Here is a 26,609-nt window from a genome sequence, read left to right on the forward strand (position 1 = left end):
GTGCGTATCTCATCAGAACCGCTAGTCTCGCGATAAGTCAGTCACACTCACGTCCTCCGTCCAACGACTCACTGAAACGAAGGTAAGGTCCTAAAAGCTCACTGTTTTAAATTACACCGAGGTTTGTGCGCTTCAAACTGTTCGGGTCCTGGTGGTGACAGAAATGTTTCTTAAATGTACATCATCATTTTTGCGGTGCACTTTTCTGTTTCTAATAATTGTGCGTGTTTCTGGCTAGAAGCGGATGCATTGTTTGAAAAGATGTAAGTTAGCATGTTTGCTAACCGTCAGGTTGTTCAAAGCTTATCAGTAGTTTAGAAAGCAAACATCAGCAGGTAAACTTTGAACAAGTGGGCCAGACACTACAAAACAGTTGTAGAAAAAAACATGCGCCAAAAGATATAGTCATGTAAAAATAATTTATTGTATCGTTTCAAACGCTAGTACTGAGACAAACACTGAATCAATCAACCACTGATAAATATTTTGATTTAATGTGATTTAATTAATCATTTGTGTCAATTATTAGGGGAAATACCAAACACCTGTTTCCAGCTTTTCATAATGTCAGAATTCCTTTTTCCCTTACCTTTTCTTAATCTTGGAAACTGAGTTTTCAACCTTTCTGATAAGTAACATGAATAAACCAGCCTGGGCTCCTAAAGGACATTTTGAACTGTGACATTCATAGACTATAGTGCATTCGTCATCAATCAATCAGTTGATTATTTTTCAATTAAGCAAGCAGTTATAGTCTGTAGTGTTGGGATAGGATAGGATAGTGATAGGAGAAATGCCCATCATAATTTCACTAATCACTTGCAATGATACAAACAGAAAGCTGTAATTTATTTTCTTATACATGGCTTTATTAATGAACAGATTATAAAATTTGATGAATGTAAAATTTTCTGTTGATTGACTAATAGATTAATTGACTAATCAGTGCTGCACTAGACTACAGATTGATCAATACAGAAAGTAATAATTAGGTCTGGACTTAAAAGAATTGCTTTTTTCCCACAAAGGACATTTATTTACTCTTTAACAAAGAGCTGCAACAATCAATGTAGTAATCAATAAGTCTTTTTTAAGCAAAAATATCAAACATATTCAGGTTCCAGCTTCTCAGATGTGACGATCTGCTGCGTCTCTTTGTCATATATGACAGTAAACTGAATATGAATTGAATTGAATCAAATTGAATGGACACCTGAAAGGGAACATTTATCAGACTTAATCAGACTGATGAAAATAATCATTAGTTGAAGCTCCAGTTGATTGACTATACATGGAGCAAGTAGTAAAGGCAAAATTTAATAAATGTATTTTAGTACATTTAAATACACATGTAAAGACGTTTGTACCTCAGTTCCTGCCTCGTTTTGACAGATTCTTTTTTATCTTCCTCAGGAACAGAGGCGATTGTTTTTGAGAAGATGTCTCAGAAAACCACAGACACGACTTCATCACTCATGGCCCTTCAGTCAGAATCTCATAAGCAGAGCATCCTGAGCAAATTCAACAAGCTCAGGAAAAGGGATCTACTGTGTGATGTCACTTTTGTCGTTGAAGACGTGCACTTCAAGGCACACAAAGCCCTGCTGGCAGCAAGCAGCGAGTACTTCTCCCTCATGTTCACAGCAGAAGATCACATCAGCCAGTCGACCTATAAACTGGGCGGTATGGCAGCTGAGATGTTTTCTACAGTGCTGGAGTTCATCTACAGTGCCCAGGTGTCTTTGGAGAAAAGCGCCACAGAGCATCTCCTGGCCACAGCTCATCTCATGGAGGTCAACGATCTTGTCAAAGCGCTCACTGAACTCACATGCTCTGCTGCAAGGGTAAGAACTGATGAGGTAAAGGCAGACAAAGCCGAGATGCTAGGTGTGTCCAAACGCAAAAGAGGACGGCCTAAGAAAAATGTGGATATACCCATAACAGAGCCGGAGGGGAGAAGTGTACCATGTGAAAGCTCAGAGGAAGCCCAGGCTGCAGATGTGGACTGTGATAATGTACATTTTGACTCACTACTTAAAGACGATGCGGATTACAAACCAGAGACGCACCAGAGCCGACAGAGCAAACGCAAAATCAGGCCTCCAATAAAATACAAAGGTTACAAAGTGGACCACACAGACACAGCAGTTAACAAAGAGTCTGGGAAAAGGGGAAGGAAAAGGAAATATCCTAACACAGAGGCCCGGTGTGAGGACTGCAGCAAAGTGTTTAAAAGTCACCTCTTTTTAAAAATTCACCAAAGGACTCATACAGGTAATCAGCAGTGTGAGGTTTACTCCATATTATTTGGGTCTTCATAATTTGATTAACTGTAAATATTTTTGGAAAATTGATCATACTATCATAGAAAACTCAGTAATATTCACCTTTTGAGAAGCTTGTCTGAGTGAATTTTGGCATTTTTGTTTAAAGAGATGGATCAAAACAGTTTATCAGTTATCAACAATGTTGCTGATTTTCTGTCAATCATCAAATGAATGAATGAATCAATCAACTAATCATTCCATCTTTATAAAGTGCCATGTACAGTGGGGTCCTCACAGCTAATCTTTTTCCCCCATGGTTAATGCAGAATGTTAATGCAGCCATGTGTGGCAGCTCTCAGGTGAACAGTTAATGTCTGTGTGAAAAAGTGACACCTGCTCAATTATGACTGACGAGGGTTTAATTAACAAACAAGCAGCGTCCATCACAGATGATTGAGTCTATTAGGAAGAGGTGTGAAGTTGGAGTATCTGTCTCTCTGACACAAACACAAATGAACCATGACTCATTATTATTGTATTACTCTGCTGATGGATATTGTACCTGTACCTGTACCTGTACCCCCCAGGAGAGAAGCCTTTCCGGTGCCTGGTTTGCGGGAAGTGTTTTACCCAGAAGCACACTCTGCTGGTTCACCAGCGCATGCACACCGGAGAGAAGCCCTTTGTTTGTACTGTCTGCTCCAAAGCGCTCTGCACCAAACACTCCCTACGGGAACACATGAACCTCCACAAAGGTAGGATCTGATTAAGTTAGTACCACACTGCATGTCTATTATTGTCTGGTTATTAACTTTACCCCATCATTAATGCATCCATCATAGATGCACATAAAACATTTAATTATAGAACAATTATTCTGTATTTTAATCTGACATTTGATGAGAGTGTATTCCAGACTAATGATCCTATTAATCCTCTGTGAGTGTCTTGTTCTCTCTTGCTCGACTTATATTTTTATTTTACTTGTTTCCATAGAGAAATCCTTTGACTGTGATAAATGTGGAAAGACTTTCACTCAGAAGAGGCAACTTAAAAGTCATTACAGAGTTCATACAGGTGAGAAACAAATGCCTATTAAGGAACTCTAACGTGGTCGCTTGTAAGGCTGAATAATGTGATTTTATTCTTTTCTTAATTAAAGGTAAATCGTTACCTGAATGTGCTCAGTGTCATCACAAGTTTATGGACACAGCTCAGCTGAAAAAACACCTGAGAACTCACACAGGTAAAATCAGAAGAAGCTTAAACAGATCTGCGAATAATAACTGAGATTTGAAGCTAATAATATTACAGTGGAACTAAGATGTAAAAGTATTTTTATAAATATTATTTTACAGGTGAGAAGCCTTTCACATGTGAGATCTGTGGGAAGTGTTTTACAGCCAAGAGCACACTGCAGACTCACATCAGAATTCACAGGTGAGAAATATATTTTAACCTTTCAATTACATTTGTAATGTTTCATCTTCTGGTCACATATAATTATGTAGTTCGTGTTTTACAGTATTTTACATCGGATATCGTCGTCTTAACCTCTAAGATCATTTCTCCATGCAGTCCATTGTTTGTTGTTGTTTTGTTTGTCCAGATGTCTCCTGCTGGATGGTTTGGCTGCAGCCATTTTCTTGTGATAGTATTTTAAAGAGGAATTCTTCCAGAGCCATGACTTTGTGTGGTGTTTTGCCGTCCAGGCATAATGTGACAAAAGAGCAATCAACTTCCGTTCCAAAAATATTCTTTATTTCTTTATAGCAATCTTGTGCCAATATGAAAAAAGAAAGGATAAGCCCAACAGTCAAGTCAAGTTTTTTTTTTTTTACCACAGTGCCTCCTGTATTCATCCTGTCCCTGATAACTTAAAATTCACTTTTGGAGTCACAAAATATCATATTATGCTTTTTCCAACAGAACTCGCTTCAGGACCTTGAACTGATAGTTTGACCTGGTTTTATCACACGTCATCCCAATCTTCAGATATCTCCAGAATGGGAGTCTTTCTCCCATTTCTGTTTGATATAGACAATAGTGTTGTCTTGTCTTGTGAGGGTTTGAAGTTAGATTGTATACTCATGAAGCTAGAAGTCTATCTTCAGTCAGTTAATGCAGATATAACTTTACAATTCTGTTCCATCCACTGACATTATGTTCCTCCTTTTGCAGAGGTGAGAAGCCATATGACTGCAACATCTGTGACAAATCATTCTCAGACCCCAGTGCGAGAAGACGCCATGTCATGTCTCACTCTGGAAAGAAACCCTTTACTTGTTCCTTCTGCAACCTTTCCTTTACGCGCCTGGACAATCTGAAAACTCACACCAAATCCCACAGTAAGGAGAGAGCAGCGTCAACAGAGGCCTCATCAGACGCAGCGGTGGCAGACACCTCAGCAGCGCCTCAGGAGGAGGTGCGTAACATCCTGCAGCTTCAGCAGTACCAGCTGCCGTCCAGCTCTGAACAGGAGATCCAGCTGGTGGTGACGGGAGATGTGAACAACATTAATTTTGTTCCGGGTCAGGAGCAGCAGATCAGCATCATCACCACAGAGAGCGAGACGGCAGAACAAGCCCACTCAAGGCTCACCCTCCTCACCCAGCCGTCAGGACACATGCCGAATGTGGCTCTGGTCACTCAGAGCGCCGTGGTGGACCAAGCCCCTCAGAATCAGACCGTCAACATGCTGGAGGGACAGATGCCACACCAGTCTGAGCAGATGCATGTCATCACTCTGAGTAAAGAGGCGATGGAGCAGCTGCAGTCCCACCACGGCCCTCCACAGCCACTTCAGATAGCACAACGGCCCGTCCAGCAGCTGCAGGTGATGCATCAGCCCATCCAGCAGCTGGCCGTCAGTCAGGTCGGCCGGGAGCAGCACAGCCAGGCCATTCACATCAGCAGCCAGAGCAGCCAGCCCATCTCCATCAGCCAGACCAGTGAGCAGATCTCCAGCCACCACATCCAGGGTCAAACGTTTCAGATCCAGGCAGGAACCGTCTCCTACCTGTACACCACCGGGCTGCCGCAGGAGGGCTGAGCGTGGGCCGAGCGTGGGCCGAGCGTGGGCCGGATGACTGAGGACTTAAATCTGATGTTGCTGAATCCAAACTGATATATGCTGCTACTGTACACATCAGTAATGGAGTAATGGGTGAACAAAATTATCAGTATTTTTTAAAGGAACAGGTTCAGCTGCTCTATGCAACAGAGAACGACCAACACTGGATACTATTTTTAAAGCTGATATTGATATTTGAGAGTTATGGAAATCTGATAATGATGTATTGACAAACATTCATTATCTTAACATGCACTTTCATGTTACTTAACACCTACACAGATATATATATATATAGATACTGTATATCTGCAATAAGCTATTATCGGTCGAGCTATAACACAATTTTACAATGACGTGGGTTTCAAGCGTCAGATGAATTTCACACTGTAGCTACTGGACGAAAGATGAAACCACTGATTTCACTGCTGGTTGATAAAAATGCAGGTATTGATCTAAAAAGCTATAAAAATGCTTGTTATGGCTTTATGAAATACCCAGAGGTAATTTACTGCCTCTCACAGCTCTGGTAACAATGTCTGTGCAGTCGGGATCCGCAGGCGTCTCGTCTCCTGAAAGAGAAAGAGACAGTTTTGGATGTTGATTGTGTATTTATCCAAGGATAGTGCAACAACACTCTTACTGTGTTACTTCATTATAAAAGCTACAGTTTGTATCTTGTAAAACACAACTTGTTTTTTATAAATATACAGTGCCTGTTGCTCACTGCTTAGCCTCTTTAAACGGACAGAGCCAGGCAATACTAAAATTAAATGTATCAGTATACAACAGTGTTTACCCTAAGGCGGAGCTGACAAGAGACCCGTGCACATAAATTAGGTAAATAAAAAAGGTAACACTTTATTTGGATCGTCCACCAGAGTATTTGTAATATTTCAACAGGTTATTAGTTGAAATTCAACAATTCAACTGTTTCGCTGACCCTAACCATTAAATGGTTAACTAATTGTTGGTAAACTCTCTACAGGTAGACTATACAAATAAAGTGTAAACCAAAAAATAATTAGCTTTTTTAAGTTTTTGTTGTCCTTTGGTTTCTTGTGGGACGGCCACAAGATGTATCTGATAATTAATACTAATGCGTTGACGTTCATTCTTAACCTCAGAAACAGCAGTTAACTAAACAATCTTACAAGCTTCATTTAATAGCTGCTCAAGTTTACATTTTCTTTTTCTGGGCAGTTGAAAGTGAAGCTGTAACTTTTGAAAGAATGAATAACAATCTTCCTGTCACAAATTAAAAAGTGGAATTAATAAGTGATGGGACAAATCCTCGCTCAGCCACAGTGTTACTTGATCTGGTTTGACCAGCAGCTTCAGGTCTGATCTTTAGAAAGCTTTAAATAGTAGTAGAATAGTAGAGCAGACTCACGTCATCTCCACTTCTGCTGTTGTTACACTACAGTTTAAAGTTTACCATCGTCCTGTGATTGGAACTTGTGGCCACAGTTCAATTAAAGTTATAATCTCACTTTTACGGAAGTAATTCACCAACAACTGAATTTAAATGAACAATCCCATGACGACTGAGCAAACTATCTGCTGCTGAAGATCCTGACACATTGATCAAAGGCTCCGAAACATTTACTGTGTCGTCCTCTTCCCCGCACTTCACTACTTCACTGTTAGGAGTTTAAACTTTATCTGAACTCAGTTAAACACACTCTGCTTGTGTGCCTCTGAGGCCCACTCACTGCTTTGGGTCTGTCTATTCTTGTGTTTGAACGGCCCCTGGCTGTTTCTGCTCTCCGGTGTCTTGGCTCTGTAGCAAAGTCCTGAAGTGCGGTGTGGTGTGTGAGGCTGCCAAGCTGCAGGGAGGACCGCTGCTGACTGTCCCCGTGTAGACCTGAGACAGAAATAGAACAGAGACCGGGCTTTAATGCTCCACGCTGCGGAGGCGAAAATGCAATCTGTAATAGAACTTGAAATGTCATCAAGAAAAGTTACGAGTCTCAGGACAATCTGGTGCCTTTTTAATTTTACTCCTGAAGCGCATGAACAGCTGCAAATCAAAGTGTAACTCACAAGATATGATTTCACTACTCGGAGATGAAGGTAAGATTAAGACACTGCGGTGGGTACAGTACCTGCTGAGGGACTTCTAGTGCTCAATCTGCTGACTGACAGCGTGTAACAAGTCCTGCTTCGGCCTGAGGAAGAGGAGATACAGAGAGAGTGAGGAGTGAAATGTCAGGTCAAATTGATTAAAGCAAATGGAGAAAGTCTCGGAGGACAGAGTGGACTGTTGGTCTGAGGTGTCCACAGAGGCTCGAGAGACTCCGTCAGATTGTGAATGCGTACCTGTTGTGCACCTGGAGAAAGCTGCTTCCATGTCGTTCACATGGTTTTTTAGCTTGGCCACTTGCTCAAAGGCTTCTTGTTTGAGGCAGCGCTCCTGATGTAGCTGGCCCTTCACCTAGATCCACACAGGTAGAAATATATTTGTATTACTTTCTTTTCCACGTTCAGCCCTGTTATGACGCTCAGCCGCTCACTTTGGTCCAGACTGAAATATCCTAAAAACCATTCAATCGATTGCATTGAAATTTGATACAGATATTAATTGTTCCAGGAGGATGAATCCTAATAACTCTGGTGATCACATGACTTTTCCTTTTTACTTGATTCCAGGCCACCTCATGTTCTTTATGCAGTCTGTTGTGCTGATGACATAAAAATGAAACTGTTCCTTTTATGTTCTTTTAAATAGATTATTTTAAATAAGTAAATGAAACTTTTAAGTTTTTTTGTCTAAATACTGTGTATTTATGAAGCACGAACCTCAAACAAAAGAGCATCCTCATCACATTAAACAATAAAACCTGGAAGAGATCTACATTTTTTTCATGCTTTTTGATTAAAATTAGGTTCTTCAGCATTTAATTGATTTAAAATATACTTGGGCCTATATGAGAATAGAGGTATTTGCCTTTTTTCTTTACCATTTATTGCCATATCGTCACTGTTCAGTGAAATCAAGTATCAGATAAATTGGGTTGAGAAAATTCTCGTATTTTTAAAGCTAAATAAAACGTTCAAACTCTCATTGGAGCATCTGACGAAAGGGGCCATGCTAATTAAAAGTGGGAATTTTGGAGATACAGTAAATGGATTTCACAGGACAGTGACAACATGTTTTATGTCTGACAGTAGAGAGACACTGTTCTGTGCAGCTGTATCACTCTCACACACATTACTGTGATAAGTATCACTCCCAGACCTGTCGGATCTGTTTGGTGCTGTGTCGTCTCTGTAGCTGGTTCATCCTGCCGCCTCTGTCCAGCTGCTCGCCGAGCGCTCGGAGCTGTCGGTCTCTCTCCTCCACGTCGGCTCTCATTTGTTCCAGGCTCTGCACTCGGTAACTGTCCACCTCCTGCCTGCTGCGCGACTCCTGCGCCGACTGATGCCTGGCCGCCTGCAGCTCTTCGGTCTGTGAGCAACCATTGTGATAATAATAATAATCCATCAATAGTTTGTTATCTGTTGCAGGAAGCTGTCCTTATTTTTTCATCAACTTACTCTTCTATAATAGTAAACTGAATATTTTTCAGTTTTGGACAAAACAATACATTAAAATCAACACTATGTCACAGACCTTGTTTTACAAGTTGCTGACAATTTACAGACCAACAATAAACTAAAATAAATCACTAAAATAATAGGTAGAATAATCACTTCAGAAAATAAAATTGCAGCCAGTGTATTTTTCATTCTATGGTCATTTTAAAGACTCAACACGAGAGGGACTGTACCTTTAAAGTCAGGATCATTTGGATACATATACTTGAAAAACTTCCCTCCACAATTATCTTATGGTATACAGTGAATGATTAAATACTAAACTCAATCATTCAGTTAAAAGAAATACTGTGGTTATCAGTTATATTTCCTGTCATGTCTGTTAACAGGTTGGTGTATTGATACATTTACACTAATTTTTCAGGCAGGAGTGTAAAATGCAGCAGAGCTCTCTCTACATCCAGTTATGAGTTTTCTAACAGTCAGCAGAAATGTAACTTTCTTTACAGTTGACGTCCATATTTGAGCAGCGGTAAAGCGTTGATGAGACCATGCGTACCTTCCTGCCGAGCAGCTTCTTGGTGCGGCTGCACTCGGCCTGGCAGCAGGTCAGCAGCTGCCGGGCGGCGTCCAGCTCCTCCTGCAGGAAAACCACCTCCTCCTCTGCCACCATCTTCACCCTGAGGGCCTCGGTGCGACTGGTAATCTCCCTCTGGACACAGCAGGTAACAACCACAACTGTGATGCTCTTATGATGATCACTCTTTCTTAAACAATGTTTCAACAAAGAATTCAGGATAAATTTAAATATCTGGCAGTAAAAACACAAAAACGGTTCAGATGCAATAAATCAGTTTAAATAAGTTTATTGTACATAAAAAAAAGAAAAAGATTTGTTATATATTATCCTTCACTGCTGAAAAGAGCTTTTAAAAGATCAACGAGAGACTGATTGCAAAGTTCCAGTCAAAATATGAAGCTTGTTGTGACCAATTTAACATATTTACTGTGATGTTTTTGATTTTACTTTTGATATGCTTGATATTAAAAGAAGTAATGGGTGGAAACTACATGAGACACAGAGTAAAACAGAACATTTGTCTGCTTCGCTCTCGTTGCCTTTCTGCAGAAATGAATCTGATTTCTGAATATTGAATTTCCCTTCATCCTGCTGCTGACCTGCTGAGTCTGGAGCAGCCGTCTGTGAAGTTTCTCCTGGTCGACCACCTGCCTCCATCGACTCAGAGCCTTCACTTTACAGAGCAGAGCCGTGAGCCGGCTGTTCTCCAGCTTCAACTCATGGACTTCCTCCTTCTAACAAACGCATATGGCACATCGGCATGTGCGGGAAAAGTAATGAATATTTTTCTCTTTTGATGAACATTTCTTTTAGATGTTGAAATGATTAAGTGATTTACACACATGAAAGTCTTGCGCTGTACCTTCGACTGTGTGAGAGTGAGTCCTTCGTCGTCTTTGGTGCAGCCGTACTTCTTCTTCAGCTTCATAATTCGGTCCACTCCCTCCGCTCTTACTCTGTTCACCGTCACACTCACATCCTGCTCCATCTGTCGGCGATACTCATCAAGTCTGGCCTGAGACACAGACAGGTGGAGAGGACAAATGCATTTCTGTAACGCCTCAAAAAGTAAATAAGTCGTGACAAAATATTAGAGGGAAGAAGTAAAGAAACACAATTGTAGAGAAAATAAAAATGAGTTCAGAGAAAGTATTTTATAAAGTTTAGTTTATCTCTTCTAAATCTTAGGATGAAGTTGAAGAGGTGAAAAAAATAGATTGTGTGATATAAACTCTTCACCTTCAGCTGGATGCAGGTAGAGAAGAGCTGTCGGACCAAAGGGTCGTATCGCTCTTTAAATCTGAGACCGAGTTCTTCCTCTAGAGATCGTTTCTCTTCTTCCAGGTGAGCGACTCGAGCCTGCAGAGCTGAGATCTCCAACATCATCCCACGACATAAACCTGCCACCTGTGGAACAACAACAACAGTACCAGTGACATTGTTTATTCATAGGAACTCACTCATTGTAGTTGTGTAGTTACAGGACCCACCTCTGTGTGAAGGTTGCTTGTGTGAGAGTCCTTCAGATTCTTTAAATCCTGAGGTTAAAACAGGAAAAGAAGATAAATTAAGTCGGCTGTAAGGAATGAAGTTAGGTATTCATATACAAGCATTAGTTTTTAAATACTTCAATAAAAGACGTCTATGTAAACTGCCATAGTCATCTCCACACGTACCTGTTCTCTCTGGTACAGAAGCTGCGTCTGCTGCTGCAGGATTTGTTCGTAAAAGTGTGAGTAAAACAGGAAGCAGCGACGCTCCCGCTCCATCAGAGAAGAGCCGAGGAGAGTCACACACCGCTGGAGGAGATCCGGAGAGAGCCTCATCTGAAAGAGGAAACGCTCAGGAACATTATCACAGCGCATGGAAACTTCTGTTGCATCTGAACAGAGAGACGAGAGGAAGATAATAAAGTACAACAACGTTTTTAAATATTCTGGTGAAGGTCACAGAACGTGTGCAGTTCAGCTACATACTGTAGTTTACAAGACTGTTTCTCTGCTGTAATATAGCATTGAATATGTACCATTAAAAGCTTGACAAGGGGCGACTCATAGTTATTAATGGAAATACAACACAATGCCTGTATTTCTTCTGAGGACTTAACAGTATTTAAATATAACTTTCAGGTTTCACTTGCACTTACTTGAGGATTTATATATTGTTTGCAAAATAAAGAATACAGGTAGTTTTAATTACAAATTTCAGGCAGATGTTACAGTTACTGTGCATCATTATGACTTTTTCCTACCTGTCCCTCCGCCTGCTCAGCTCCCTCCATCAGCTGCTGGATGAACGTCTCCACCATCTGCGGCCGCTCAGGGGACAAACTGTACTTCACTGGGGCTTTTTTCCACAGCTCTGTACAAACACACAGAATGTTTTTATTGTAACTAAAACTCATTCAGTTGTTTTCTCTTCTGTATAAGAGGAGCGATGTTGTTTTTTTTGGGTACCTGTTGGGAGGCAGGTATCCTGTCGGGTTCGCTCTGAAAGCACCAGGGTCAGCTCTCTGTTGATCCTCCTCTGCACTGCTTTGATCATGTCACACTCTGTGCTCTCCAGCAGTCTGTGAAGCTGAGACGAAGACATTTTACAGGGTAATGAGGTCTTGTTATGAAGACATGAGGCCATAATTGTGTGTATTTGTTGTACTTGTACCTGCCAGGCTTTCACATCGACCTCTGAAGCTCCAGGAGGAGGCAGGAGAGACTGGCTGCCAGAAACCACGACCTCATAGCCTCGCTCTTTCCCCATGTGTTGAGCCAGAGCTCTCATATCTCAGCTCTGGAAAGCAAATACAACCAATTCAGATAATAAAATAATTGCCACCAGCTATTAGAAAGTGGTGTTACACCTCAGATTCACAGTTCATTGTAGATCAGCAGTTGAAAACATGATGGTATGCAATGTCCTTTTAGTATCTGTTCTGGAGCTTTCAATCATATTACATGGCCTTTATCAACAGATGGAGTTTGTCTAGTCATCACTGAAATAAAAATGTTTTTTCTCTTTGAGGACATTAAACATTCTTAAATTCTTCTTAAAGTGCTCAGGAAAAATGAAATTTGGAAAACCTACAATTTCATGAAAACCAGGCAAACATCATCTGCTGATGAAAACACTAGGACATGGCAAAAAGTTCCAGAGCAGCTACTAAATGGACCTTGTGGTGAGAATGTTTGGTTGAGTAGTGTTCAACTGTTTTGTAACAATATTAAGTGTCTTTAAATTTGACTATTTTCACTGATTCCTGAACAGTTTTATTCTTAAAAAGCCTTAAAAGACAAAAAAAAGGAAAGAAAATGGCTTTGCAGGTTTCGTATGTTATAACTAAACTACAATCCTCACTGCTTCTAAACCTCTTCTGCAGTACCTGTAGAGCTTCACAAACTGCTGATATAAGCTGGGCGTAGTGAAGATGTCAGGGCCCAGACGTCTTCGAGCCCAGCTCTCCTTGAAGACCTGAAGCTGCTTGGTCAGCAGGAGGAAACCCTTCAGCACAGACTGGACTCGAACCAGATCCTGAAGAGGAGGACTGGAGTCTGACACACACGTCGTCTCCTCTTCCACTTCAGCCTCCAGGCAGTTTTCATCCCCCTGAAACCAGGACAAAACACAGTAAACAAACCTGACTTATAACAAATACAACTGTGTGGGTTTATAACATGAGCAGCCCTGTAGATACAATATTTACAGCTTGTATTCACTGATTATCCGAGCTGTCTCGTTGGAACTGGTTAAGCATGAATTGCCATAACAACTTATAAACAGTCTTTTACTTCATTAGGTTTTCCATCGTGCAGAAGGTCATCCTTGTTGCCGTGGAGACGGACCGGCCTCGCGTCTCTTCCGCTGTTCAGGACGTCCTCCATGAGCAGCGACACGCCGAGGACGGCCGCGTTGGCCTGAAGTCTGCTGCAGTCGCTCAGACCGCTCAGACACAGCTGCACACAAACACAACTCCTCTGTGTCATCTGGAATAAACCTCGTCTGTCAGATTGTGTCTCTCTACGTCTTCTTTGTCACTAAGTTTCATGGCAATCTTTCTGTTACATATATAAGATAATATATGATTTCTATAACGTATCTCATGAGTTGAGCACATGTTCTGAAACTGAGTGAGTTAAGCTGCCATCACCAGGCATTAGCAAGGAAAAATAAGAATGTGAGGCGACATATAATGAGTTGAACTTGCATGCAGTATTCGATGGATGGTATGTCCCAAACACGCAGAGGGAACAGTCCATGACAGGATATGAAACTTCTCCACGAATACATGGTCTGTGCCTGCAGAGGAAAAATATGTCCCCTCATCTTTACATGTACTTTTAAATGACATGATACAGGTGCATGACATGATACGATGTGATAAACCAACCTGACGGCCGCGAGTCTCTAGAGGTCGAGGAACAGGCAGCGTGAGACTGAACACGTCAGTCTGAATAATGTCACTCAGCAGAGGGAGAGCAGCCGCCATGTTGTCACTCACACTCTGATAAGATGCAACATCACCGGAGGAGAGGAACGCCTCCCTGAACACGAGAAAAACATGAGAGAAATGGAGAAGTGGAGAAGTGTTTCTGTGGCATTTAATACCTCTATTATGTAGTGATAGTATCATGTGTTGAAACTGACCAAACACTACATCAAACAATTGTTTTATATGTGTTTTCTGCTGCTGTACGACAACCACTTACAGAAAGGTCAACTGTACGTTGCCTTGAGCAAGAAGAAAATGGAGCAATATGAAAAAGCCACTAAACTGAGCTTTCTCTCTCTCTCTGTTCTGTGTGAATGACTTTTTATGATTAGTGGGGAAAAATGCAAAATCACCAGTTCTCAAAGAGGCTGGAGGAGTGTGTGACAGTCAATACGGCAGCGGCAGACTGGAGGTTTCAGCTACAGCAGGGTATGACGGGCAGTGCTGCTACTGCTCTCATACACTGACCTGATGAGGTGTCTGACAGCAGTGTCAAACTGCAACAGCAGCACCTGCCTGCGCTGCTGCAGCAGACGCCCGACAGACTCCGGGCAACTGGGATCAGACAGACGCTCGACCTGTCGCTGGATCTCCAGCAGCTCCGCCCCTGTGCAGCAACCAGAGAGGGCGAGACGTAATGTCATGAGATTACTGCTCGTTGTCAACATATCGGCCTTTTATTAGATTGTGGACACTGCTTTGTCAGTGTTGTCCACTGTTCTGGCAAAGAGTAAAAAGGACTAATTGATCCACCATCTTTCCTGCCATTGACTGGATTAATGACATTCCTGTTACTACGAGTATTTCCATATTGTCGGGTGTGGTGCTTTATTTGAAACATCTACCCACCGATGCCTTCAGTGCCTCCCCAGTCAGCTACGAGAAGTGAGCCTGGTGCCTCCTGGCCTCTCCTCAAGCTACAGGGGTTTTCAGTGTTTCCAAGTCTGGAAAAACTCACCAGGTAATAAATAATGTCATGAAGAGCTGAAACTATCTGCAGAGTGTGATGCAGCGCTGTGGCACAGGCCTGTAGAAAAAAGAACAACAGAGCGGCAAATTATCTCCTGACAAACAGCAGAATAAAGTAAATTCCAGAGGATTTAGATTCTAAAAATGATGTGGAAGTGAATTAAAGACACTCATATAGTTTCTAACTTATATGAATTTCTCTCCTTCACCATCATGAAAACATGGAGGACAAAAAACAAGCAGCAAAATGCTACAGACTGATCCACTCGGCTCTGTGGTAAACCAATGCTTTTTAAATGAGAAAAGCCTGAAAGTGAAAGCAGCTAAACTTATCACTGACGCATGATGTGCAGTCTCACTTACGTGTATAAGCGTCTCACCGTGACTTGTAGCGTCTTGAACATGTGAAGCACCTCAGAGAAGTGAGGGACGACCCACAGGTTGAGGAGAGCTTTGCCGTCTGCAGACAACAGCTGCCGGTGCTGACGCCCAAAGGTGCTGTTTGAGAGGAAGGAACATGCACAAGCTTATTCTGGTTATTGCTTGTTTTGGTTTTGATGTGAATGGATTTTGACCTGATTTACTGTTGTTTTCCATTTTGGGGAATATACCATGAATATACCGTTTATTTTACTGCTGATTTTACATTGTATTTTTGTAAGGATTTGATGGTAGTATGATGTCAGCTGGGCACCTGGACTCTTACATCAACGCTGAGTGATTATTCTTCTATTTTGCACATTAATAAACCATAAAACTCAAGCGGGTTGTACCTGGGGTGAGGGCAAAGGTCAACTCCTGAATCCAAAATAACTTACTGCTCGCTGGCTTGTTGTGTCGTGAAGTGGGACTGACGGACGGAGGGGACGTCGTCCAAAAGAGACGTTAGACTGTAGTAATATGCAAGAATCTGCGCTCTCACACAGTACTGAGACATCTGTGTGTTGAATCTGTGGAAATATCAACATTAAGGGCAGGAAAAACTCAGAAGAACTAATACGATTGCTTGTACATTGTCTTGTCTTGTAACAGAAGGAATGGACTCGTTTCTCATGGACTTACTTCATGAGGAAGTCGATTATGAGGCTCCTTTTGATCTTTGCTGCTTCTTCCTGCGCAGTGAGAGAAATTAATTTTACTTCATGGGCAGATCATCACATTTATCATCCTGCTCAGCCCCCTGGAAATCGACCACTGTGCAACTCACTGGGGTTTTTATAAGACCCCCCACGGCCTGTTTCCTCTTCATAAATGAATTCAGCATCTTGTCACGCAGACCCACTTTTTCCAGCTGGATGGACACAAAGGCTTCCATCAGCCTGGAGTCAGAAAACACGATTCTGTTTATTAAAGAGCCAGAACAAAGGCGCCGTTAATCATCACCAGTGTAATTTGTTCTTCAAGTGGGGAAAATTACCACTCCTTGGTGGTGATGGGAGTTCTCCTGGAGCCACTGGGAGGTAAAGAGTGTGATTCTTCCTGCAGGTTGTCAGTGTCGCTTCCAGGTTTGGAGTCAAGTCTCGTTGCAGATTTCACATCTTTATCGGGATGAATGTCGTCGTCGCTCTGAGAGTAAATAACCTGCAACGTTTGAACAGTTTGTTTTTGATCAACACCAGTGGGGGAAGAAGTATTCAGACCCTTTACTGAAGTCAAAGTACCACAGTACCTTTCATGGAAAAATAAAGTCCTGTGTAAAATCCTACTGAAGTAAAAGTACAGAAGCATTATCAGCAAAAAATGTGCACACACACAATAATGGCCCCTGTGAGTGTTACACCGTTATATGCTGCATTATCCCACAACTATCATCAGTTATATCATAGTATAGTTTAGTATTATAGTTTAAGTTCAGCTAGTTGAGGTGTATGCTGCTTATACATCGATGCATTATTATTAGCTAAACTTAGCTTGTTAAGATGGAGCTAGTTTATTCATTCTATACACAATTATATGTTACATTATCAGACAATAATTACCAATAGTATACATATTATATATATTTATATATATATGTGTGTGTGTGTGTGTGTGTGTATATATATATATATATATACACACAAGCTAAATAAGGTTTAAATCTGTAATAATGAGGCAGGAAAAACAATCCTTATCATATGTTTTCATGAAAATCTTACAGTGAAAGTAGAGTAGAAATGTACAGTAGCATTAAATGGAAACACTCAAGTATCGAACTCAAAGTCAAACTTAAGAACAGCGCTTGAGTAAATGTATTTAGTCACTAAACACCACTGAAGAATACACACCTCAGCTGATGATGTCACACTTTCTGCCCAATAGCAGGCACAAGCCACTTTCACAGCGCTTATCAAGGCGTTCTTCTGTGTAACCTGACAGGCCAGAGTCACCTGGAGGTTCTCCATACTCTGCTGGTTCATAAGCTTCCAAATGAAAAAAAAAAAAAAAAAAAATCTGTTTTGTTTATTCATTTATTTTCTTAGTTAATACGTTCCGACGCTTCATCGTAACATACGTGAATAACGGCCTCCTCTGAGCTGAAGCTAAACCTGCCGATCTGGCTCTCGTCCAGTTCTTGGACACTCAGAGGAAGGTGGGACGGGGTGAACCTGCAGCAGACAGAGCACTTTTTAATTCCCTTTGAAAACACATCAGTGCTGTTGTAGAGCAGCAGAAATAATGGAGCACACGAGGAGAGGCAGGGCTAAGAGGTAAAAACACGCATACAGCGGACACACCCTGACATCTGTTTTAAATTAGTGCAGAACATGTTGCAGGTGCAGCTTCCTGATGATCAGCTACAGTTCTCTTTAGGTTTTAATAAAGCATGAGGCTGATTTTGACATAAGAGCCGTGTCTGACTGGAAAACAGTAAGAGCTGAAATACAGTATTAACTTTTGGATGTGTCTGTGATGTCCAACGGAAAATTTAATCATGGAAATAAGACATGTAGTGGGATTATTTACCTGTCCACAGAAGTGTCATCCTCCAGTACCGCTGTGATAAAAATAGGCCGCTGCTCTGTTTGGGCTTTCGGTTCAGCGACCCCAAACTGCACCGGCCTCAGATACAGGTGGAACTCGTTGAAGCCGAGCTCTGAAGCCACAGTTTGGTACAACCTGGAGAGAATTACTGAGTGTCACAGCCTGACATGACACTGAACTTCAGTTGTTTCCTAATGGATGTACAGTGGTGTCACCAGACCGACAGGAAGGAACATGGAACAATTTTTTTTCTGAGCTCTTTCAGGATTTTCATCCATGGTGACTTTACTTTTTAGAGGATGTGAATTTCAAAATCTACAGCTTCTAAATCAAATTTTCTACATTAATTTTACACAGAAGTAGAGAAAATGGAAAATTAAAAGAGAAACTGGCAGATGAACTCATTATATCAGAGTTTTCAGGACAATAGTTCATAGTTCAGGTCATAATAACTGTGGAAAAGAAGAAGGAAACTGAAAAGAATGTGGACATGGAAATGACAAATTGACACATACTGTACATTTAAAGACAGAATACTGAAATATGATGATTAACAGGCATATTTAATGACTGTTTTAGTACTTTATATCCCTTGAGTTGTTTTATGGCACTCTTTGGACATTTCTTGGATGAAATCTTATATCTGAGTACAGTAGGAATTCATGATATTATATTTGGTGTTTTCAGTCCTATGTTGTTTGTTAATAACTCACTTGCTGCCTGATTAAAAGTTTCTTCTGGTAAAATGAAAGTTAAATAAAAAATATATTATATATATAGAAATAAATAAATAAAATTTATTTGTTTTAGTTGGATTTCCCTCTCGTGTGCTTGGGTCAGAGTAAGCTAAAACAAACGGACAGAAGACCTGCCTCCACCCCGGTGTGAGTGTTATCTTAACTGTGCCAGATGTGCGGTCTCAGAGGCCGACTCCAGCAGCCGATGGCGGATGGTGACGAGCTCCAGCAGCTTGGAGAAAGTTTCCACTGCGTACGACTGTTTCTCTCTCCCCTGCTTCATGTCCCTCTCCTCCGCAGATTTCACTAATGACAGCCCCACCTTTTGGACCAAAAGCGTGTCCTCGAAAAACACACCTGAGAACAGCTGAGAGGTGGAGCAAAAGAAACAGGAAATGAGTTCAAGATGTTTCATTTCTTTATGTAAATTCATTTGAAAAGAAAAACCTACATCCTTCTGTATCTGAGAGCTGTAGGAGGCTCCGGGTGAAGGCAGGCTCGTCCAGCTGTGCAGGGCCTGCTGCAGGAGCTTCTGCCGCAGGACGAGTCTGTCAGAGACTCTCGTGGCTCGGTGCAGCTGACAGAGCTCTGTGTGAGCCTGGACTAAACCGCGATAGACTGCAGCGGCCGCGCAGAGGGACGGGTGAACCTCCAGGAGGAATACGTTCATCAGTGCAGGGCTGCAAACAGACCACGAGAAGGTAAATACAGAGGTATAAATCCAGGGTAGTAGAACTGACTTCTCTGTTTACTCGCCTGCTGCCTCCAAGTGAGACCAGATGTTTGGGGACGTAGTTCAGTGGAAGACCGTATTCATGAGCAGAGCCTTTACGATCGTCTCTCCAGATGCGTTGGAGGAACTGCCGCTGCTTTTCAATCTGATGAGACGAACAACACAATCTGTCACAACAAGCAGGCGGAAGATTTAACTGAAGCAACGTACAGGACGAGATAAAACTGAACGAGGCGCATCAGACTCTAAAAAAAGACAAAACACTAGTTATTAGATTCAAACTAGAGCTGCAACTATGAATGATTATTTTTCATTATCAATTGATCTGCCAATTATATTCTTTATTAATTGTCATTCTAGTCTGTGAAAAGTTAAAAAGGTAAAGAAAATGGAACCAGTGATATTCAGCACTTGAAATAAAACTAATAACAGTCAAAACAGGAAAATAATTAACGTTCAATCAGCCAATCAACTCATCGACTACCTGTTGCATCTCCAGTTCAAAACTAACATTCATACGTTTTCATCCATCCTTAATCCACTGCAGGCTTTTTGTTTTCACCTGATTATCCAGAACGTCTTTGATCAGCCTCTGGTGACTTCGCAGGCAGTCTGTCTCGGCCCTGTAGACCTGAACAAAGTAATCCTGGTTCAGGTCCAGCAGCGGTCTGCTGTGCATGATGTCAGTGATGACTCGGGCCAGTGCCAACCTCTCCTCAGTCCCTGCTGCATGCTGGTAGGCTTCACAGTAACAGTTTAACAGCTGGAGGAAAAAACGACAAGTTTACAGCTCATTAAGATGCACCGCTTTTTGATCCATGAACTTTGAACCATGAGCCAACAAATGATCACATTAGCAGTGCTCTTTATCCATCACTGTACCTGTACTTTGCTTTCCAAAAACTCCGTCTCACACGTCCACAAGTCGAGAAGCACTGCAACCCGGTCCACGTCTGTCCCGGCCCAGCAGTGGAAGTCTGCAGTCGAGGCCGAGGTGGAGGCTCCCTCGGCTTTTCCCTTCGTCTCAGTCCGTTTCCTCTGGATAAAGTGCGAGCCAACTAGAAGAAGCTCATCCTCCAGCTTCTCCAGGTCCTTCAGAGCAGCGTCGTACACGATGTAAAACCCTCTCTGGTCCTGGGTGTGGATGAAACGCTCCTCAGTTCTGTAGAAATCATGTAGATTCTCCACCTCGGCAAACTCCATAAACTCTGAGCAATGAACCTGGAAAATGAAGAAGTCATAACACTGGATTAAAGCAAACAAGAGATTATGAACGCTGTATATTTTTACAACTTTTTGAAAGTTTTTTTTTTTTCATGCTTATGTTTGTAATTGCATTAAACCATGAAGACAGACAGGAAGATACTGCAGCTCCGCTTTAGGCTGATAAAACTGTACCTCCACAGAATGCTTGGCGCTGCTTATGACTGAATCGTAGGAGGCAGTTTGAATTTTCTTTATTTGATCCATTAAATACATGTCAATACCCAAATATGTGCTTTACATTTACTCTGAAAGGCAGAATTCATGTCAAACACACTAGTCTTTACCTTATAGTCAACTGGAGTGTTGTGGTTGTTCTGGAGCGAGCCGAGACCTCCTGCCTCCCCGCTTCCTCCTCTGGCTGCGTTCATCCAGCTGCTTTCCTCCGCCGTGCTGCACAGCTCTCCCTCCTCCAGCTGCAGACCTGCCAGGTCAAAGGTTAACATCCTCTCCATAGAGCGCAGGTAGTTCAGCATCCCAAGACACACGCGCTGTGGACGGAGAAACAAAGGTAAAGATGAAGCATTTGCAGCAGTGAGAACCTTCCTAATCAGGCTCTCGTTTGAGCTCAGGAAGAAAATGTAAAAACATCTCTTATGTTTGTGAGTTTATACTAATTACTTTTTGGCCAACAACAGCCAGTACACACACCACTGCCACAACGTGCTAGTGTTGCCTCACCTGGAGCTCTCGAAGCTTGAGGTGACGCAGGTAAGTCCGGGACAGGTAAGCACCTCTGGATACGATGAGATCTGAGGCTCCTTCCTCTAAACTGTCGTCCAGACCCAGAAGCTGCAGACTGACAGGGGAGCTGTGTTTTAAAGCAGGTTCATACAACACCTGTGTTTTATTGCTTCACAGATGAATGAAAAAGTAAATAAACAAAACAAAAACCTTGCCATATCACATTGTTGCAGTATTCTCTACAAAAATAAAACACACCATTCGTTTGTTGACCTTTGACTCTTCAGCCTCCTGATGTCACTGCGTCCTCCGCCTCTGGATGTGGATGAGTGACTGTGTGTTTCCTAACAACACGAACATCATGTTTAATGTAGTGGCAGGACTCAGTTGTTTCTGTCTGTCTGAGCAGAAAACTGGATAATACATGCCTGAGGTAAACTCGCAGCGTTGTAAATGCTCGTCCAGATCTCGGAGATCTTCTGTCGTTTCGTCTTCCCGCTGCGTGAGGCAGAGGAGGCGGGTACGGACTGTGACTCACCAACATGGGCGCCGTGGTCTTTCAGAGCCGCAGCCACGTGGAGCAGATCGGACACCTGATAAGATACACGACAAAGTACGAGATAACTCAACCCCTGATGCACAGCTTAAGCTTCATTATAAACAGGCGGGGTCTTATTCGTTACATTTGGAGCACAAGAAGAGCAAGGAAAGTTTTTTTTTTAATTCATTTTAAATAATATTAAATGCAGCTACTTTTTTTAAAAGTTACAGTTCATCAGATTCCACTTCAAAGGAGACACGACATTGATTCAGAGCTAAACCTCTGTCCACCTGAAGAAACCTGCTGTGCATCTTCAGCAGCTCGTCCACACGTTTCTTTTCCTTCAGCTTCGTGACGAGCTTCTGCTGCCACGGATCCTGAGTGGGTTTCACCTAAAAAAAAACACAGTCCACGCAGTCAATACCTGCTATCCTGCAAAGGATAAATAGATAGATACCTCTTCCTGCCTCTAACACTTTAAAATGTATGTGAGGTGGGAGGAGAATCAGTCTTTGGTTGAACTTCTTGTGACAAGGAGTCATGAGCACAAACTGTTTGTCTTTAGCAAAAAAGGTTGGATTCAACTGTTCTAGTTGACAAACCATTTGACCACCTTTTAAGTAATTATAGAATATAGTGCTATAGAATTAAGTATGTGGGTTTATCATTTATTCTCTCAAACCTGAATGAAAGGGATCCAGTTGGCCTCCTTCCTCAGAGCCATGCTGCCACTCGTCCTCCCCCACTGGCTCTGTTTGACCTCTGTGCCGTCGTACTGGGGAAATGTTTTCATCTGCTCTTGTTGTCTGAAGATTGTCCTGAACTCCCTCCACACCTTGTGAGGCCAAGATTGGCCAGATGCCATTTAAATTCATAGCGGTAGCGCAGGTGCAAAGACTTGGTTGTATGTTTATTTGTGTGCATATTACCATGCTGAACAACTCCATCTCATCCGCAGTGGTCCTGAGTTTCCCAGCGTCATATGAGAAGTGGAAGTAGGTGATGAGCGACTGCAGCTCAGGTAGAAACTCCTCCAGGTGAACAGAGAGCAGCGGAACATGTTCTCCTGTCGTTGAACACAACTATCTTAAAACAGTGGTATGAAAATCTCCACTCAAAGCTACACTTTTTTTATCATCTGCTCCTTAAACATCCCAGGTTGCATTTTTTCCTTTTTCAGGTTTTACATGATATATCTGTGTTGACGCTTTTTCCTGGTTGGTTTTATTATAGTTACAGCTATTTTTTATTATGATTTGTTTGTTAATATTGTTTTGTTTCATTTATTTTTGCCCTGCTCCTAAAGTTAAAAATAAAATAATTTGATCCAAAGCAAGATTACAGACAACTACTGTCTAGAATAAAATAAAGTTTAGTCTTAATATTCATGATCCCCAGAGGGTGATTTCAAACGATTTTGATTTAAAGTTATCACAGATCATGGTCAGAATAATCTCATTATGAGGTCTGATTATTAGCTGTTCTGGGGTTTTCCATCATCTCACATGATCTTCATCAGCAGGATGGAGTTTGCTCCATCATCATGGGATTGCAGATGTTCACACCTCCAGTGGTGGTGAGATTATTTTGCCAGTAAATCATAATGTTTTTGGAAACACGCTGACCTTTTCTCTGGTGCAACCGTCAGGCAAATGATTCCACTTAAAGATAAAATCAAAATGTAATGGACAAATAACCATTAAATTTACTGACAATATTCATAGTCCTCAGAAGAAAACCCTTTGATTTCGGATACTCGGACTCTGGACAAGCTTTTCCTCAGATCAAAATTGCATTATCTAATCATCTGTTTATCAAATGGTCAGATGCTCATGAATCTTGCTCTGCTCCACAGAGGATAAACCCTCTGCATTAAAACCTCAAGTGTCAGTACATTTTCAGCCCACTGCTGCTTTGGCTCTCACCGTCAGTATGCTGAGTCTGATGAAAAGTTTCCTCTTCCTTTTTGGCAGTTGGCTGAAATTCTTCATCTTTCCTTTCACAAGCTGGTATATAGTGCAGCACCTGTTAGAAGAAATGAAATTAACCCCAAACCCTATTTGAATATGCACTGATGACATAAAGTCAAACAAGTAAATCAGTATTTAAATAAAACACCAAACACTTTGGATAACAGAAACTGATCCTATAAAAACTGTCTGTGGGTTTTTACCCTGAGGAAGTTGTGAACAGTCTGAACAGAGTGCAGATGACAGACCAGCCACCGGAGGTAAATGACCACATCGTCCTGAGTCAGCAGGTTAGCAGGGTTTCCTCTGCCGGTCAGGATCTTCTCTCTGCTCGCTGACAGCCTGCGAGCTCTCTGAACGGCGTCCTCGTACTCACTCGTCAAGTATGACACCTGACCCTGAGAGGAAACAAATCTGATGTGATCTGGTGAAATGAGAGAGCTGGAAAGTCGTGTTTAGTTGTTTATTCGGACAGTTTGGACAGGGCTATAGACAACTGTTCTTAGACAACTGAGAGGATAATCTGCAGATTAGTCAGCCATGAAAATCGACTGCAATAGCAGAAAATGATCTGTGACACAAATCAGTGCAGTTTCCCATTTAAGGAGGAACCACCAGAACGAAACCTCGATCCTGTCATAATGAGTCCCGATGACTCACCTTTAAAGTCCAAGCAAAATGAGACTGAGTTTGTCTTTTCATGCTGTCACCTTGTAATGAGGATAAAGCTTCTCAATGACGCTGGTGTGGCGACAAAATCTCCTCCATCTCAGCATGAGCAGATATTTGATCTGAGCCAAGTGATACGATCTGTCCGTATAAAACTGTGGAAAAAAATTACAAAACAAGAAATTAGTTTAAATTAGCCTTCTCTCATATATTTCGTATATTAGCTCTTTTTTCATAAATAAACTTTTGCTTTCAGGAGAGCTGGTGCTGTCCTCACCTGGTGCAGGAGAGGAGGCAGACTGTCAGGTGTGTACTCAAGACTCAAGCAGCTCTCCAGCTCTCTCTGCATCACGTCAGCCTGAGACTGAACCGGCAAAGCTTCAGCCACCTGCAACCAGGAGTTTGATTCATGACCTAGAAATTGACTGATTAATATTCCTCAGCCCCGCAGACTCCCCTGGATAAAAATAAAAGATGGATTGTCTCACCTGAAGCCCCCTCCTCAGTGTGTGTTCCCTCTCTACACGGAAGAAGGAAACATCTTTTGGAGGTGGAACAGAACTGGAACAAAACTTGAAATTAGTTTTTAAAAAAGCTCTTTGCCAAACAGCTTTTAAAGTGAGATGATGAAACTTTGAAAAAAAAATTAAATATCAAAATCTTTCTTTTACAAATAAAAAGTTCAATTAAGAAATTATAAATGCATCCTTCCTCAAATTAACAAACTCAGGAGTTTTGCTGTTTCAGCCCTACCTGGTCTGGTATTACCAAGAGCTTATGGTGGCTAATGTTAGCAAAAGTTAGCTAGATAGCTACTGTGTCCCAGAAAACACTGGGTCAGCACACAGACTTTAACACTCCTCTTCTCTTTAGTATTTACCCATATCACAGAATTTTGAGTTCCAGCCAGGTTTTTAGCATAAATTACATGGTTTTTACTATTTTAAACAAATCTACTTTCTGCTTTGGCACAGAGGTGCTTTAGCTAAAAGCTAACATGCTTCTGTTTGATAAGTGTAATCTCGACCATGTTCACATATAAGTTTAGTGTATCAACATGCTAACTTTTGCAAATTACCAGTAAAGACAAATCTGAGGCTGATTTGAACGCTGTCTTTTTTGCAGATATTTGATCATAAACCAAAGAACAAGACAGACTGAAATGTTGACCTGATGGTGGCACTAGAGGACAGGTTATGGAGTCCCCAAAGATATAATACAATTCCTCTTCTAGCGAACAGATTTAACAATTGGTGCCCAAACTATTTTGAAAATCAGCTGTACACATTTGATTTGATTTTTGTTAGAAAATTATATTTTTTACTTGCAATAAATTCTACTTGCCTGATTTAAGTTCCACCTACATGGCAATGGAAATCGTTTAAAACAGAAATGAAAGATTCCCCCCCAGACACGTTTCAACACATATAAAAACACTCTGCTTGTATAATAAATTGTATCTTTAGTGCTTTTTCCATAAAAAAACAAAAAACAAATACCTAATTAAAAATTCTTAAAATTACATCTACTCTTTCCAATTTATGAGAATGCAAATATTTTTTGTTTTAAAAGATTAACTGCTGTGCACAAGTCTCAGTGTGGGTCCACTGGAGGTTTTCACACTTATGTAAATTGGTATTTTGAACCTGGATCAGCTTCCAACCAAGATGTGATGTCAAAAAGTCCTGCTTCTATCTACATGTCATAGACTCAGATTGAAGGTGAGCACAAAGAAACTTTTCCCACTTCAGCAGATGAATGTGAAAACTCTCTTCATCATCATCATTCATCCTGAACTGTGAACCTCAGATATCAAAGAGAAGTAGCAATAAACAAAAAAGCAAAAGATATTTTTGATTGGCGGACTTTAAGTACCTGGTAAAACACTAAGAATTACTTGCAGCTGTTATCTGGAATAAGGCTGTAAATAAAATAATAACGATCACCGCACATCACCACATCCACACCTGTATGATTTCCCTGCTCCGTGTGAGAATCCATTCTCCTCAATTTCCGCCCTGAGTGCTGAGAGCTGATGCGACAGCTCTGCCTCCATCTGCTGCACTCTGTCAGAGGAGGAAACTCTGTACAGGTCACACATGGCAGATCTTCTTCTAGTTCACCATCAAAACATTT

The 26,609-nt window shown here is 41.5% G+C and overlaps 2 protein-coding genes across 3 annotated transcripts; one reads left to right on the forward strand and one right to left on the reverse strand.

The window, feature by feature from the left end:
* The first annotated feature begins 46 nt into the window (after nt 1-46).
* Nucleotides 47-6,618, forward strand: zbtb24 (zinc finger and BTB domain containing 24). 2 transcript variants are annotated; one of them, XM_023420992.2, is made up of 7 exons: nt 47-82; nt 1,414-2,274; nt 2,855-3,022; nt 3,264-3,344; nt 3,430-3,513; nt 3,626-3,707; nt 4,449-6,618. In XM_023420992.2, the coding sequence occupies exons 2-7, from the start codon at nt 1,440-1,442 to the stop codon at nt 5,317-5,319; spliced, it is 2,121 nt and encodes a 706-aa protein (XP_023276760.1). In that variant the 5' UTR covers nt 47-82; nt 1,414-1,439; the 3' UTR covers nt 5,320-6,618. The 2 variants fall into 2 exon arrangements, with proteins under 2 accessions (XP_023276760.1, XP_087034019.1); XM_087177893.1 differs by lacking the exon at nt 47-82 and adding an exon at nt 107-263.
* Nucleotides 4,007-26,580, reverse strand: ccdc162 (coiled-coil domain containing 162). The gene is made up of 46 exons (XM_087177888.1): nt 26,441-26,580; nt 24,962-25,034; nt 24,751-24,861; nt 24,515-24,628; nt 24,008-24,202; nt 23,742-23,859; nt 22,764-22,897; nt 22,517-22,669; nt 22,125-22,226; nt 21,722-21,886; nt 21,552-21,637; nt 21,291-21,408; nt 20,897-21,100; nt 20,229-20,567; nt 19,909-20,109; nt 19,370-19,491; nt 19,065-19,293; nt 18,778-18,980; nt 17,859-18,011; nt 17,407-17,500; nt 17,180-17,314; nt 16,330-16,493; nt 16,120-16,231; nt 15,975-16,024; nt 15,731-15,862; nt 15,293-15,410; nt 14,793-14,970; nt 14,412-14,550; nt 13,842-13,995; nt 13,655-13,750; nt 13,243-13,407; nt 12,837-13,060; nt 12,122-12,233; nt 11,917-12,037; nt 11,712-11,821; nt 11,137-11,286; nt 10,951-10,998; nt 10,700-10,867; nt 10,323-10,475; nt 10,060-10,194; nt 9,440-9,592; nt 8,582-8,791; nt 7,663-7,777; nt 7,449-7,511; nt 7,056-7,207; nt 4,007-5,912 (listed from the first exon to the last, which is right to left on the reverse strand). Exons 1-46 carry the CDS (start codon nt 26,572-26,574, stop codon nt 5,859-5,861), a joined length of 6,459 nt encoding a protein of 2,152 aa, XP_087034014.1. The 5' UTR covers nt 26,575-26,580; the 3' UTR covers nt 4,007-5,858.
* Between the last annotated feature and the right edge of the window lie 29 nt (nt 26,581-26,609).

This window comes from Seriola lalandi, unplaced genomic scaffold (assembly GCF_002814215.2).
Source record: "Seriola lalandi dorsalis isolate HSWRI2012SDOR001 ecotype SW California unplaced genomic scaffold, Sedor1 jcf7180002054660, whole genome shotgun sequence".
In the NCBI taxonomy this organism is placed as follows: Eukaryota; Metazoa; Chordata; class Actinopteri; order Carangiformes; family Carangidae; genus Seriola; species Seriola lalandi.

Excerpts from the sequence above, each read along its gene's own strand:
- zbtb24 (XM_023420992.2), top strand. The coding sequence starts at position 1,440 with ATGTCTCAGAAAACCACAGACACGACTTCATCACTCATGGCCCTTCAG. Across the intron at positions 3,023-3,263 it reads ACACATGAACCTCCACAAAG|AGAAATCCTTTGACTGTGAT; the intron begins GTAGGATCTGAT and ends TTGTTTCCATAG. Across the intron at positions 3,345-3,429 it reads TCATTACAGAGTTCATACAG|GTAAATCGTTACCTGAATGT; the intron begins GTGAGAAACAAA and ends TCTTAATTAAAG.
- ccdc162 (XM_087177888.1), bottom strand. The coding sequence starts at position 26,574 with ATGTGTGACCTGTACAGAGTTTCCTCCTCTGACAGAGTGCAGCAGATG. Across the intron at positions 21,101-21,290 it reads TCAAGCTTCGAGAGCTCCAG|CGCGTGTGTCTTGGGATGCT; the intron begins GTGAGGCAACAC and ends CTCCGTCCACAG. Across the intron at positions 13,061-13,242 it reads ACGATGGAAAACCTAATGAA|GGGGATGAAAACTGCCTGGA; the intron begins GTAAAAGACTGT and ends TCCTGGTTTCAG.